Below are 14,233 nucleotides of genomic sequence, written 5' to 3' on the forward strand. Positions count from 1 at the left end.
CTTGGCCTCACACACATATGAATGGTGGCATTCATAGACATGGGAGTTACATTCTAACTCCTTTCTCTCATCTCTATTTAAGAGATGACCCTCCTCTCTCATTCAACAACAATGAGGTTTCTTCCTCTTCTCAATTATTGTATGAGCATTGCTCTCTATCTCTCTCTCTCTCTCTCTTCTTAGGCTTTCCATGCCTCATTCATAATGTCACAAGGGGTTTTCTTTGCTTTCCCCTTTCCAAATATCTTGTCTCATGGTGTTGGAGCTTGAACCTTTCTCTCTCCTATTTTATGGTAATATCTTTTCATGCATTTATTCACTTAGATTCTTTCTTGGTATTGCTTATTTACAAATTTCTTTTTCCATTTCTAACATGGTATCAGAGCAGTTTAATCTTTGTTTTGAGTGTTTGCATGAAGGTACGATTCGAAGGAGACTCTTGAGAGAGATTTCACTAATTTCTTCTTTAATCTTCTTAAGATGAAAGAAATTGAATTTTTTTTTGAGTTTGGCTGGTTTACCGCCAAACCCGATTAACTTCTGTTTGCTCTAACTTGTGCAGGTTACTTCTTTTTTCTTTTTCTTTTTTCATCTAACCCCTTTTGGAAGGCTTGCCGCCAAAAGTTTTTTTTGCTATCTTGATATCAATGTTTGTTAAAAAATTGTGATTAATTTTCCATTTTTAAAAAAAAAATTTATCTTAAGGGCTATGGCTCTGCAAGCAATGGACATTGTGATCAACGTGATGCGCTGGATCAAATCCTTGCAAGATCTGCTCTATCCCAAATGTATTTTCTATTGAAAGAAAAATGGTTTTAGAGCACACCCATTTGACTCCCTCATGCTTGGACTGCTACATTTTATATGTTTTTGCTCGTTGCTCAGATTGCCTCTCCGATTGCGAAAATGGGGAGTTCTGCGAGCACCTTTTGTTGATTATTTCTCTCAATTTTTCCTATTTTCTTGTGCTTGTCGATGAATCATGTCCACTATGGGAAGAGAGGGATGTGTGTAGATCCATTGAACATATTGGTTATAGGCTACTCTATCATATGCAAATGCGGCTTCTTCTGCAGTGTCAAATGTGCCGAGTGCAAGCAATGGCAGAGGGACCACACGTATCAGAGGTACATATGAACCAGTCATTTGGTGTTTTCTGTAATCATCCTTGGATTTTTTGTTAGGTTTTATATGTAGGTCTGGTATTTTTCTGGGTTTTCTGGCTCTTTCTTTTGAAAAAAGGAAAAAAAAATGCAGGTTTTTGGATCTTTTTCTAGGTCTCTAAAGTTTTATTTTTCTTCTGTTTGGATTTGAGTTTTCTGGTTCATTTTTCCTAATTTGGAATGCAGTGTTGTTGTGGATTGCAATTTCGGTAAATTTAGGTGTGAATTGTAGAACCTGTAAAATCAGGTGTTGAAGGAAGGTTTCAGGTTTGTGAATTAGGGTTTGAAGAAGAATCTAAGTATGAAGAAAGAGTCCGTCTGAGGTTTGTTATTGTAGAATTCAAAGGAATCCTTCACGTGTGTTTTTTCTTGTTTCTGGATTGAATTCGGGCTACTTTTCTACGTTTGAAGGAAGACTCCAGGTGGGTTTTAGTTTATTTTTTGCTTGATTTGATTTTGCTTATTTTTTATTGGGCATCCTGTACAAGGTTTGAGGTACTCTTAGAGAGAAATCATTTTGTTGTGGCCTTGAGTTTTTTTAAAGTCATATTGTCCAATTAAACCATTTCGCCTTGTATTAGGCTTTTTGGCTATGGATTTCTTATGCCTTAGACAATATTTCTGAGGCTGTCACGTGAGTATATTAAAGTACAGATTGATCTGAGTTTCTCCTTTTTTTATTAAGTTTCTTTTACTTGTTGAAGTCTGGATTAGAACCCTATATTTTGGAGCTGTGAAAAGTTAGGGAAATTAGAAAATCGGGTAAATTGGCTTTGGACATTACTCAGTCCCATATTATATTTCTAGAATAAGGTATTCCTTATTTCTTGTTGGGGCAACTATAATTTATAATACTGTATCTGAAAATTGGGTGGACACTTAAGTATTATTTGCCCATATTTATTGGGGCGTAGAGATTCTTTCCCCATCTTTGTTTGACTATACGCTTATGGTATAAGATACCTTTCTACATCTGGGAAATTGCACACCTTTCTACACGTGCCAAGCCATAGCCTTGTTTTATTCCAGATCATTATCACAGTCGTCTGGAATCCCGGACTGGAACATCTATCATCACACCCAAATCGTACTTTCATTCAAATTAATTTCCAGACATTATAGAATTTAAGTGGGTTGATGACTGAAAGATGACTGAACAATGCCCGCAAAAGAACTACTCCAACCATGAGTAGCCGCGAGAGGCACAATTGCAACAGACATTACCACTCTATTGGCATTACATAGTGACATTCCCATAGCTATCATGGAAACGACTTTAGCTCTCTCTGATGTGATAAAGTCCATGAATTTTGATGGCTGAGCGTTATCTGCAAGCGCATTTAGTGCAATACCGTCATCCTCAAATGCCATATCTGCGCTTGATACTGTTAATTGCCTTGCATCAATCTTGCATGTCCTCCCTCAAGCCATTCCGCAAAGCCTTGCCACAACAAGCCACCTCTAGGAGAAAAATATTCATTCTCCTTCCATTTCCTTCACTTGTTCAAGTACCACTGTAACCCCAAGATAAAACATAGAAATAATAAAGAAGATGATTACATTGCAAATCACATAAATGAATACAGCTTATCTTAGAGGTCGCTAAACTCCATGCCAAGTAAAGAAAAGAAGTCAGGTTCGACTTCTGCTTCCAATCCAAATTAATATACCATGCTTCTGCTTCGGCATGTTCAACATTTGTTGCACATAGAATTTTAAAGATTATTATCTTCCTAAGCATGTGTGGCAGCAGGATTGCTGGACTTTTTTGAAATCCAGTGTCCTTGCTTTAGCGAAGGAAGGTCTCCAAACAATTTATAGTATGTTCCATCCAAATATTCTTGCACCAGGGTTATCGGGATACAAAACTACCAAAAATGTTTTGGCTTAGTAGCAGGTGCTTAGCTGCGGGAGCTTTAGGCTTGGGAGCCTTCTTCTTTGCCGCACGCTTCTTTTTTGTCGCAGGCTTTGCAGCTGCCGGGGCCTTGACAGCTGTAAGCTTGTACGAGGCCTTCACTTTAGTTAGCTTGCCAGATTTCATCAGATTCTTCAGTTGCACATTAAGCTGTTTCTTGAAATTTGCAGGCAGATCGGCTTTATATTTGTCGCCTAGAAATTTTGCAATTGCGTAAGGGCTGCAGCCGCCGCACTCCTTGAGGGCCGTAATTGCTTCCATGATCATCTGCAAATAAGGAGGATGAGTGGCCAGAGGCTTGCTCTGACTCCTATAACTGGCCTTACGGACAACTTCTTTTCCGTTGCATTCACCACATCGAGCTCCTCGACCGTCAGGAACGTAAATAGGCGCTTTTCTTATTATTATTATACAGCAGATGATGTTCATAAGAAAAACATTTTTTTTTCTGCCACTTCCTTCCATGCTGGGATTAATCTCGTCTATCACAAATCTTTGCATGGGCTGTCAAAACCCTTTTTTAGCATGCAAGATTCTTTTTTCCTTTTTGAGCTCTGACAGAGGCATCTTTTGCTTTTCTCATTGCTTCTTGTCAACCTATTTTTAGCATGTAATCATTCATTGTCAGACAAGTGCAATATTCTATTTTAAATCTCTCTTACTCATTACAAGCTTTTATTCAAACTTTATTAGAAAAGTTTTTAACTCTTTTTAGTATATTCTTATCTGCCAGATCTGCCCTCTATCATTAATTACTAAGTTCTTTTTTAGTTATATTTCAAAAAAGTTCTTTTTGAATCACTTCCTAAAAAAAGTTTGAGAAAACTAGGGAGATCTTTTCTTGCCCCATGACTTTATGTTCTTATTACCTTGAGGTTATATTTTTACCAAGGTAAATATTGAGATTTTTTATAAATTGTGACTTTCCAAAATATTAAGTATGGAAAGGTGATTATTTTCTTTAACCAATCTATTTTCATATATTTATTTGAGTATATATGGGGGCCCACATATATGCCCAGATAAATATATAATTTATGACTATAATGATTTAGAAATTAATATATACCTTTGCAAAAGAAATTATACCCATGTTTACCCTTAATGGAGTTTTATACCTGATATACATATTTTGCTTATTTTGATCATCCTTGGATCTTTGCATTTTGAAATTAAATTTAATTCATTTTGATTGGATTATGAGTAATCTTACACATTTAGCTTCATTTTGATATTTTGATGTGCCCATAGTTGCACTTTTATGCTTTTATAGCATCATTCTATACCCATGTTGGCACTTTATGGTTTTATACCATTGATATACATGATTTATATGATATTTTGCGTTGCATAGGGAGCTAATTTTTTCAAGAATAACTATGTAGGTCCCCTTAGTATAACTGATACATAGTTTCCTTATTTGGCCCATGGAGTATCCCTCCATCCTATATTGGTATGCACTCATTTTATATGGAGTTTCCCTCCATTTGATCCTATCTGTTCCACTTTGATAGGATAATATTTTTTATGGAGTTTCCCTCCATGTTGTTCCATTTTTCTTCCTCAATAAAGAGGATGTTATTATTGGAGTTTCCCCTCCAACTTAAAATAATTTGATCCAATTTGAAGGCAATATGTTGTTATATCCTCATAATCCATTCTTTTGATTATCCTATCAAAAATCATGATAATTATAATTTGATCAGCATGTCTCTCCTTTATGTTATTTTCATATATTAATGTGATAATGATCTACATACTTTATTGCCTAGATCGTGGGTCATGTAGGTGATGGAGTCATGACCCATTCACCTGTAGTGGGATGACTCATTAGTGGACTGTCTATATCCACATGATTGATGCAATGTTGATGCACGTATCATTATTTGGCCTTGTTTATGGTCATTTGTGCATTAGTATAATATTCTTTTTATGAGAGCATTGATCAAGCTTTTTACTCAATTTGTCCTTGTTGACAATTTTTGAGCATATACTTTATCTTGATATCAGGTTATCTCCATTGTTTTATGGTAACATGTTTTACTCATTGTTTCTCTATGAGAGTTTTATTATCCTTATTCAAAAGGATTTCAAATTTTCATATATGATGGCATTCTACTTGTGGATATTTGTCTTGTTGTTCTCTTTTTTTTCAAGTAATCCATCAAGGAACCTTCTTGAAGATGTGTCTATGCTTCCACATTCAAAGGACTCATGTTCTTCTCTTGGCCCTACAAATGGCTTGAAGACAATCAAATTACTTCATATTGAAGATTAAATTGCAGATTTTTGTAAATTATGGGTTTAATTCCCTTTAATGTAATTACCCCAAGTAAAGATTAAAGGGGGGTGTTAGAAGTTGTAATATTTCCTTGGTGTATTTATAAACCAAGGTTAGAACTCCTTTCTTTATTGTTGTAATATATTAGGATATAAGCCAAGGTATCCTAATATATTTCTTTTTTGTCCTTTTTCCACTACATCTTATTTTGTCATCTAGTGGAATATGTGAGGACAAATATATATTGTAATTTCTAATTTTAGATTATTCCTCCTTAAGAGGAATCTCACACTTGGTCTCACACACATATGAATGGTGGAATTCATAGACATGGGAGTTACATTCTAACTCCTCTCTCTCATCTCTATTTAAGAGATGACCCTCCTCTCTCATTCAACAACAATGAGGTTTCTTCCTCTTCTCAATTATTGTATGAGCATTGCTGTCTATCTCTCTCTCTCTCTCTCTCTCTCTCTCTCTCTTCTTAGGCTTTCCATGCCTCATTCATAATGTCACAAGGGGTTTTCTTTGCTTTCCCCTTTCCAAATATCTTGTCTCATGGTGTTGGATCTTGAAGCTTTCTCTCTCCTATTTTATGGTAATATCTTTTCATGCATTTACTCACTTAGATTCTTTCCTGGTATTGCTTATTTACAAATTTCTTTTTCCATTTCTAACAGAAATGAAAGGAGATCCTTGCATAGAAAATAGAATTTTTTACCAATCCATTGAAGAGGGTTACAAGTCCATTTAGTGCATATAACCAAGAAAGACTTTAAAACCCTTAGAAACCCTCCTTTTTGGGAATTGTGTTGTACACATAGAGTTAGAGAGCCAAACCGCTAAAATCCTCTGCAATATCCAATTGGGTGTCTTGAATGATGTTTTAATTGATATGTTGTTAACAATATTTTCAAATTAAGGCCCAAAAACCTTGATTGGAGGGCTATTGACAAAAAGGCTACTAGAAGCAAAAAACTAGTTTTGGAAATTGGTAGAGAAAGGGAGTCTGTGGTTGTTTTGACTGGTCATTCTAAGTTGAAAGATAGTTGTCTAAGCCTTGATAAACTTCCTCCAAGGCCTTAAAAATAAAGGAGCAAGTTCAAGAAAATTAGGACTTAGAAACCATGTTGGGAAAAGAAGGCAATTTTACAATTGTAAAGGGCCTGGTTACAAAGTTAGGAAAAATGTGCTATGAGAGTTTGGTGATGATGGAAGGAGTCAAATAGACTTGAAAAGAAGCTTAGAATTGAGTTTGTGAAGTTTCTTTTGATTTCACATCACTTTTCAATATGAATTGTATATATACACTTGTTGGAATGAATAGTTAAAATAGTTCTAGGGAGCAATTTTTTATGGGTGTAGCTAGTTCTCACACTTATTATACTATGATTGTTTTAGGACATAGTTTTTGAGATGGCCTTAGTGGGAGGTGGGCATTTATTTTTTGCAATAATTATTCTTGCATATGGGACTCAATATCCACAATTAAAGGAGTGAAACTACCAACAAGCCATTCAAGTACCATAAGTACCCAATACTCTAATAACTACTCTTGATTTTTGGTTAGTATGTTTTGTCTATATCTAAATTTAGGCTTCATATTGAGAAATTGTGAAGAAATTTTTCAAAATGGGTGCATATTCAACAATAAGTGAAACACTAATAAAATTAGGCTTGTCCCATTTGAAGAGAATGGAGACAATAGGTTGATAAGATATACTAATTATATATCTTATGTTTTAAACAAAACCACTTCTCTAGGCACCATTGTTCGTGGTTTTTTTTTCATTGTTTCAATTATCACTAAAAATTTGTCTAGAGGGTAGTACCCAAGTGTTAGAAAAGGATTTAGAAGAAATTTTAGATGATGAAGGAAAATGATTTAGCTGATGTTATATAATCCTATTTTAAACAAAGACATTTAATTTTTGAAGAATTTAGTTTGTAGTCTTATATTTTTAAGGATTATATAACATCATTAAAAATATTGTAGTCTTGCATTTTCAAATATGTTTCGTTGATTCAAGCAGACTCACAAAATAGATTTGTTGGAGAGACTTGAAAAAAAAGGTCAAAGCCTATGACTCTAGGATGCGTACAAAATATTTTTTTAAGAGATGAGAAAATGAAAATAGTAGAAATAAAATCAAATTAATTTGAAAAAATAATTATTAATATATATTTGAATTATAATCATTCTCTTGAACTCTTTAATGCTCAAAATATGCATCTCCTACCAAATAAAGAATGTTTTCATATATGTAAAATTTTCAAACTTATTTTGAATCAAATTTAATTATAGTAGTTAATGTGCATTATATACACAACCAATCTTTTTTTTGGTTTATTTGCTCCCAACACACAAAATTACCAAATCATTTGAGCCATAGATAATGGAAGAATACATTTTTCCTAATACCATACATAAAAGCCCAATTCTACATCTATTGTTCGCATATACCATATGTCTATAATCTTCTTTTTGTGAAAAATGGTTTGTAGTACTAAAAGTCCTCCATGTACCATTTTCCTAATCCACAATATGAACAATATGCCTCAACTATGAATAAAGAGCGTGGCAACAACTATTAATAACATTTAGACAACACTTCTTGTAGAACTAATACAACATGATATTTTATATAATTAAAAACAAGAATTTTTGTTGAGATAATGGGTGTTGCACACATTTCTTAATATTGGTATATTGTATTATTTTATTTTATTATGTACTACTATATCTAGGTGCACCTAGATGGATGTGCAACATGTAAAGATTCCTATGGGATATACTTGATGAGTTGTATCTTAACATTGTGATAATATTTTATATAATTATTTAATATTGGGGAAAAGAATTAAAATTCCAATATTAAATGTGGGGTCAAGATGTTAGGTAGCACATGGTTTATGTAATACCACTTGATGGTTTTGTGGGACTTGCTACTATATAAGTAGCCACAAGGGTAGTTGTTGTGTGAGAAGATAGAAGGCAAAAAAAAAAGAGTCGAGTGGGACAAGGCTTGATAGGTTAGCTAAGGGAGAATTTGTAAAGTTCAGAAGCATGGCATGGGATGTGTGGATTCATGCTTGTTCACATTGCTTGGTTGTGGCTATGGCTTTTAAAGCTTCTATGGTTGTATTGCAATGGTGATTTTGTTGAATAATGCATGGTGATGGATGCTTTTGGAGGCTAGGTTTTTTCCTTAATGAGGGTTTACTAGGGTATATCTTGTGTCACAATTTTTTGTGGGTATGTTGTCTATTCTCTTGCACGTGGATTTCAATTGCATATTTATTTCAGATATATTATGGGTTATGTGGATACAATTACATTCTTTTTTACAAGTTTCCTTACAAGTGGTACTAGGGTGATCCCACAATAATGGGTTCCACTTTTTGACCAATTTTGACACTGAAATCAATATTTTTGCAACAAACGTCATGTTCAAGTGACTATATCTACAAAACTATAAATAATTTCAAGATGACATAAACTAGTGATTTTGAGTACTTTGTTCCTACTTTGTAACCATATTTTTAAATCTAAAAAAAAAATTATTTATGTCAATTTTTTTTATCTCCTCCAAAAAGTGGTACATAATAAAATTCAATATTTTAAAAAATGACAGTATGTTTGACACACATAATTTTTTTTTCTAGAAATGATAATGAAGTAATTCTTTCGACGTTAGATTTGTAACATCAATATCCAAAGGATGCATTTGGTTTGATTTATTTTGGTTGAATATTCTATAGTTTATGAAGTTTTGAAGTGACATGAACCATAATTCAGACATACGTTTCATTTGACACAGATAATTTGAAGTCAATTTATCATTTTTTTAATTTTTTTTGAATAGAAAGGTATCTCAATAAGCTAGTTCCTCCATATTTTTCAAAAAAAATTTGACCTAATTTACTAATTTTCTTGAGATGTCAAAGTCGGTTGATGTTCAATCGGTAATGAACCTATAATGGGTTAAACTCATATTTGAAAGTCTTAATGATTAAATTATGTATTAAAATTATAGTCATTGGAAAGCTTGCTCCAAGAAGCACATTTTGACATTTTTAATTTTACAGTAGGAGATCATTCTCCTACAATTATGGAAGTCAAAAGAGAAAAACAAAATAAAAATAAAAAAAAGGTTAAATTTTTTTTGTGATTTTGTATGTTCATGTGAACATGGCGTTCATGCGAACATGTTTACCATGTTCGTGTGAACGTATGTTCGCATGAACATGCTTATCATGTTTGCATGAACATATTTATCACATATGTTCGTGCGAACATACGAAATATGTTTGTGCAAACATGATTAAAAAAAAGTTCACGCGAACATAATAAGTATGTTCACACGAACATATGGTAAACTCAATTTCCCATTTTGCAATTTTTTTCATTTTTGTTCGTCCCACTAAAGTGGAACCCATTATTGTGGGTTCACCTAGTATTAGAGCTATGGTTTTATTATTGTAACCCTAGATTGAATCCATCAAAATGCATAAGAGGATAAAATAAAGGGCAAGATATATGAGTTATTTATTACAAATATGAGGGTTTTGGGTTTGTTGTTATGATGGGATATTGGAAGATTTTGGGCATATGAAATTGTTGGACAAAAGTGTTTTTCAAATGTTTCATTTAAATGAGATTTTTAGGTGGTGGCTTGTCATAATGACATCTTGGATAAAAAATGACCTCACCATTGGATCTAGGTCGACATTTCTATAAATTTTGATATATAATATGCCTTAGTTTGGCCATGTTTAGAGGAAATGAAAGAGTTTTTTAGTTTTAGCCCATGATGGCCGTCAAATTTAATCTCGTTGAAATTTTTTTCATAAAAAAAATTGCAGTGAAAATGGCAAAAAGACTATCTTAGTAAAATGGTCATAACTTTCTCTTAGAATATTAGATTTTAGACTTCTTATAGGCGTTGGAAAGCTAATTCAGAGCACTAAAACTTGGTGTAAGTTTGGTAATATGATTTTGAATTTTTTTTAGGTTTTAAGAGCCTAAAAGTCAGTTATTATTTATTTTGAGCACAAATTAGGGCATAACTTGGGCATATAGAGTTAGATTTCAGACTTTAAGTAGTCAATGGAAAGCTCTTAGAAAGTTTTACACATTGGTTTAGATTTGGTGTATAGCATGGTTTATGTGGTGATGTATTAATATAAACAATTTATGATATATATTGAATATGGTAACAGTATGAGTTTATGGCATTGTATGTTTTGAGATTTAAGATTTGATGCCATTGTATACTTAGTTAATATTTCATATTGGTCTAATGATAATATGGTTATTAGTATTTGGTTTAGATATGTATGATGACTTGTTGGGTCTACAATTTATGTAGTGTTGTAAGTGGTCTATACTTATAGGTTGCATTTATGGCTTGGTTATGGGTTGTCTTTGCCCATTGATCTTTCATTATTGGTGAATATTCATATTGGTGGCTTGGATTTGGGTTGTCTATGCCCTAGGTCACATGATTTTATATTTTTTTCTTCATGTAGAAGGGATGTGATATTGTTACTAGGCATAGTCATGGTGGAGGATTGTGGTTGACTATTTTATGTTGACAGGTTGGACACTTTGAGAGTCAAATGCTTGGTTCATGGATGTGATCATGGTGCCATGGATTTTGGCATGACATGCTTGAATATATAGGTACATCTTTGATGTTCATTGGTTTGGATTCTTAATTTAGTTATAGTGGTATATCTTCTTGGTTGAGGATCCTAGTTATTTGGTTTCTTTTGAGGAGCTCATGATGTACACTTTGAGTTCTTTGATAGTTTGATGCATTGGTTGATTCTCATGGTTAGAGGATGGTTTTTTCATCATGATGTCATGGATAGCTTGGATACATGGTTTAGTGGGAGCTTGTGACAGTGTAGGATTAGTTCCTAGTTAGATTTGTATCTTCTTGGTTTGGAGATGTTGGTTTCACTTGGTGCTAACACTTTGGTTGTGTGAGTGTAGACCTAGAGGATCTTCATGTAGGAGATGGATTTTATGATGCCATAGGTGGCTTGGTACCATGTCTGAGTGGGAGGTTTTGGCATTAATATATTGAGTGTTTGTAGATGTTGGTAGTTTTTCTTAATACATTGAGTGTTTACATATGTTGACAATTTTTCTTAGATCTTGTTGTTGCAAAAGCATCTTTGACATTTGCATGGTACACTTGGTTATCTTCATGGTGTGTGAATATGGTTAGATCTTGAGGACTCACGGAGTTCTTGGTTATCTTCATGGTGTGTGGAGATGGTTCTTCATGGTATGTGGAGATAGTTTTTCTTCATGGTGTATGGAGATGGTTGCATCTTGAGGACTAATGGGGTTCATGGTAAAGGTGTTTATATTTTTATTTGACATGATATCTTTGGAGTTAGGATGGTTTTATTATTATGTCATGGTATAATCTTGATACACATTTAGAGTTTTGACATGTTATAGTATGTTCATATGGATCATGTTATCTCTTTGGTTGAGATGGTAAGATCATGTTGTCATGTTTATGTTCTTGAGGCCATGGTTGAAACTTTGACAATGATCTTGGTTTAGTTTCTTGGTGTTGAGTACATTGATTATAAGATGGATACTTCATGATATTTATATGTTACATTTTGAGTTGGCATGGATTGATTGGTTACATGAGCTCATGGATACTTGAGATGGTGGCGATGTTGATTTCTCTTGGATTAGATAAGTATTTTTTGAGACAGTTTATGGTTTCAATAGGAAGTCCAAGGTGCATTCACCTAATGTGGACTTGAGAGGAGACTGTTCTTAGATGAGTCTTGGTTGGAGACTTGGATATCTTGATGAGAATTCTCATTCCACACTCTTGGTCTACTTGGCAGTTTGCTACTTGAGAGGTATAGCCCATAATTTTTTCTCAAGTGCATTATTTTTATGCTTTTCTTTCATGGATATAGATCTTGAGCTATGGTACATGAGTTAGTTCTAGAGGGTTCATTTGAGAGATGGTTTAGCATTGGCTATCTTCTTCTGTATATGTTGTTATGCTGGTTGAGTTTGGGAGATGGTTTTCTATTGAGCATATTCTTTGATTTAGGAATAGTTTATGAGTTTGATCTTCTTGTGAGAGGCTTACATCCATGATTAGTTATATGGTATGGTTTGGGTGTTATTGTGGCTTCTTTTTGAGGTCTTGTGGAGAGATCATACTTGCACAGTTTACGTCTAGAGGTGTGTGTAGAAGGACATGATATAGGTTATGATTTGCATGGTTTCTCTTTGGTCTTGGTATCTTTTTGGATGTTTGGTTTTTCTTACATTGGATTTGAGATTGGTTAGAGATTGTGATCACTTGTTTGTGTTCATGTATGTCATGTGAGAGATGACATGGTTATTCCTTTATCTCTTTCCTCTATCGGTTATGAAGAGGTAGCGACATTGTTGGAATTTTTTTATGAGAGTCATTCTTGCAAGTTATTGGTTTGTCTATTATAGATGTCCTTGAGATGACATGGATTCATTTCTTTGAGATGTTGTGAGTGGATTGGTTATATATTTAACATTATCTTTTGCAATGGGAGCTTCTTAGTATATATGTGACAGGTATTTCTCTTGAGGCTTATGATTGTAGGTTACAGATTGGATATGTGGATGATGTGAGATTCACTTGGTATACCTTTGGAAGTATGGATAGTTGGATGGGTTCGGTACTTGCTATGAGTGCTATTTCAGCTATGGATATTTGACAACTACGAATACATGTGATTACCTTTGGATCAGTTTTTTGTGCTTGGCATTTTAGTTGGTACAAGATTTTATGATCTTCTAATGTGACAAATTGGGTGGCTTTCTTTTTGAATGGATTTTATGTATGTTTGGTGCTAGTGGCATAATAGGAGGTGAGATCATTCATGTTTGAGATGCTGGATACTTTGATTTTTTTTTGGGTACCAAGATGGAGCACTTTATGTACTTTGATCCATGATGGTGGATGTGCTAGGATGGATTATTCCCTTGTTCATTTATGTGGCTATAGATTGACCCTATGTAATGTATACAAGTGAGAGATTGTTGAGATAATGGGTGTTGCACACATTGCATAATATTGTTATATTGTATTATTTTATTTTACTATGTAATGTTGTATCTAGGAGCACCTAGATGGATGTACAACATGTAAAGATTCCCATGGGATATACTTGATGAGTTGTATTATAACATTGTGATAGTATTTCAAGTAATTATTTAATATTGGGGAAAAGAATTAAAATTCCAATATTAAATGTGGGGTCAAGGGGTTAGGTAGCACATGGTTTATGTAATACCACTTGGTGGTTTTGTGGGACTTGCTACTATATAAGTAGCCACAAGGGTAGTTGTTGTGTGAGAAGATAGAAGACAAAAAGGCAAGAGTCAAGCAGGACAAGGCTTGATAGGTTAGCCAAGGGAGCATTTGTGAAGGTTGAAGCATGACATGGGACGTGTGGATTCATGCTTGTTCACATGGAGTTGTTTGGTTGTGGCTATGGCTTTGAAGGTTTCCATGGTTGTATTGCAATGATGATTTTGTTGAATAATACATGGTGATGGAAGCTTTTGGAGGCTGGGCTTTTCCCTCAATGAGGGTTTCCTAGGGTATATCTTGTGCTACATTTTTGTGTGGGTATATTGTCTATTCTCTTGTATGTGGATTTCAATTGTATATTTATTTTAGATCTATTATGGGTTATGTGGAAACAATATATTCTTTGTTGCAAGTCTCCTTACAATTTTCCCTAATTATATTACTTTTTGTTAAACCATCACACTGACATATATTATTCTATAAGTAAAAGGTAGATTTATTACAATACATTAAAATAATAGTATCA

General features: G+C 33.8%; 1 protein-coding gene across 1 annotated transcript; it reads right to left on the bottom strand.

Moving 5' to 3' along the window:
- Positions 1–3,015: 3,015 nt before the first annotated feature.
- LOC149529341 (histone H1-like) lies at positions 3,016–3,543 on the bottom strand. The gene has a single exon (XM_089808133.1). The coding sequence runs from the start codon at positions 3,541–3,543 to the stop codon at positions 3,016–3,018; it is 528 nt and encodes a 175-aa protein (XP_089664259.1).
- Positions 3,544–14,233: the final 10,690 nt, after the last annotated feature.

Source organism: Cupressus sempervirens, chromosome 11 (assembly GCF_028749045.1).
Source record: "Cupressus sempervirens isolate cs-2001-9-10 chromosome 11, ASM2874904v1, whole genome shotgun sequence".
Taxonomy (NCBI): Eukaryota; Viridiplantae; Streptophyta; class Pinopsida; order Cupressales; family Cupressaceae; genus Cupressus; species Cupressus sempervirens.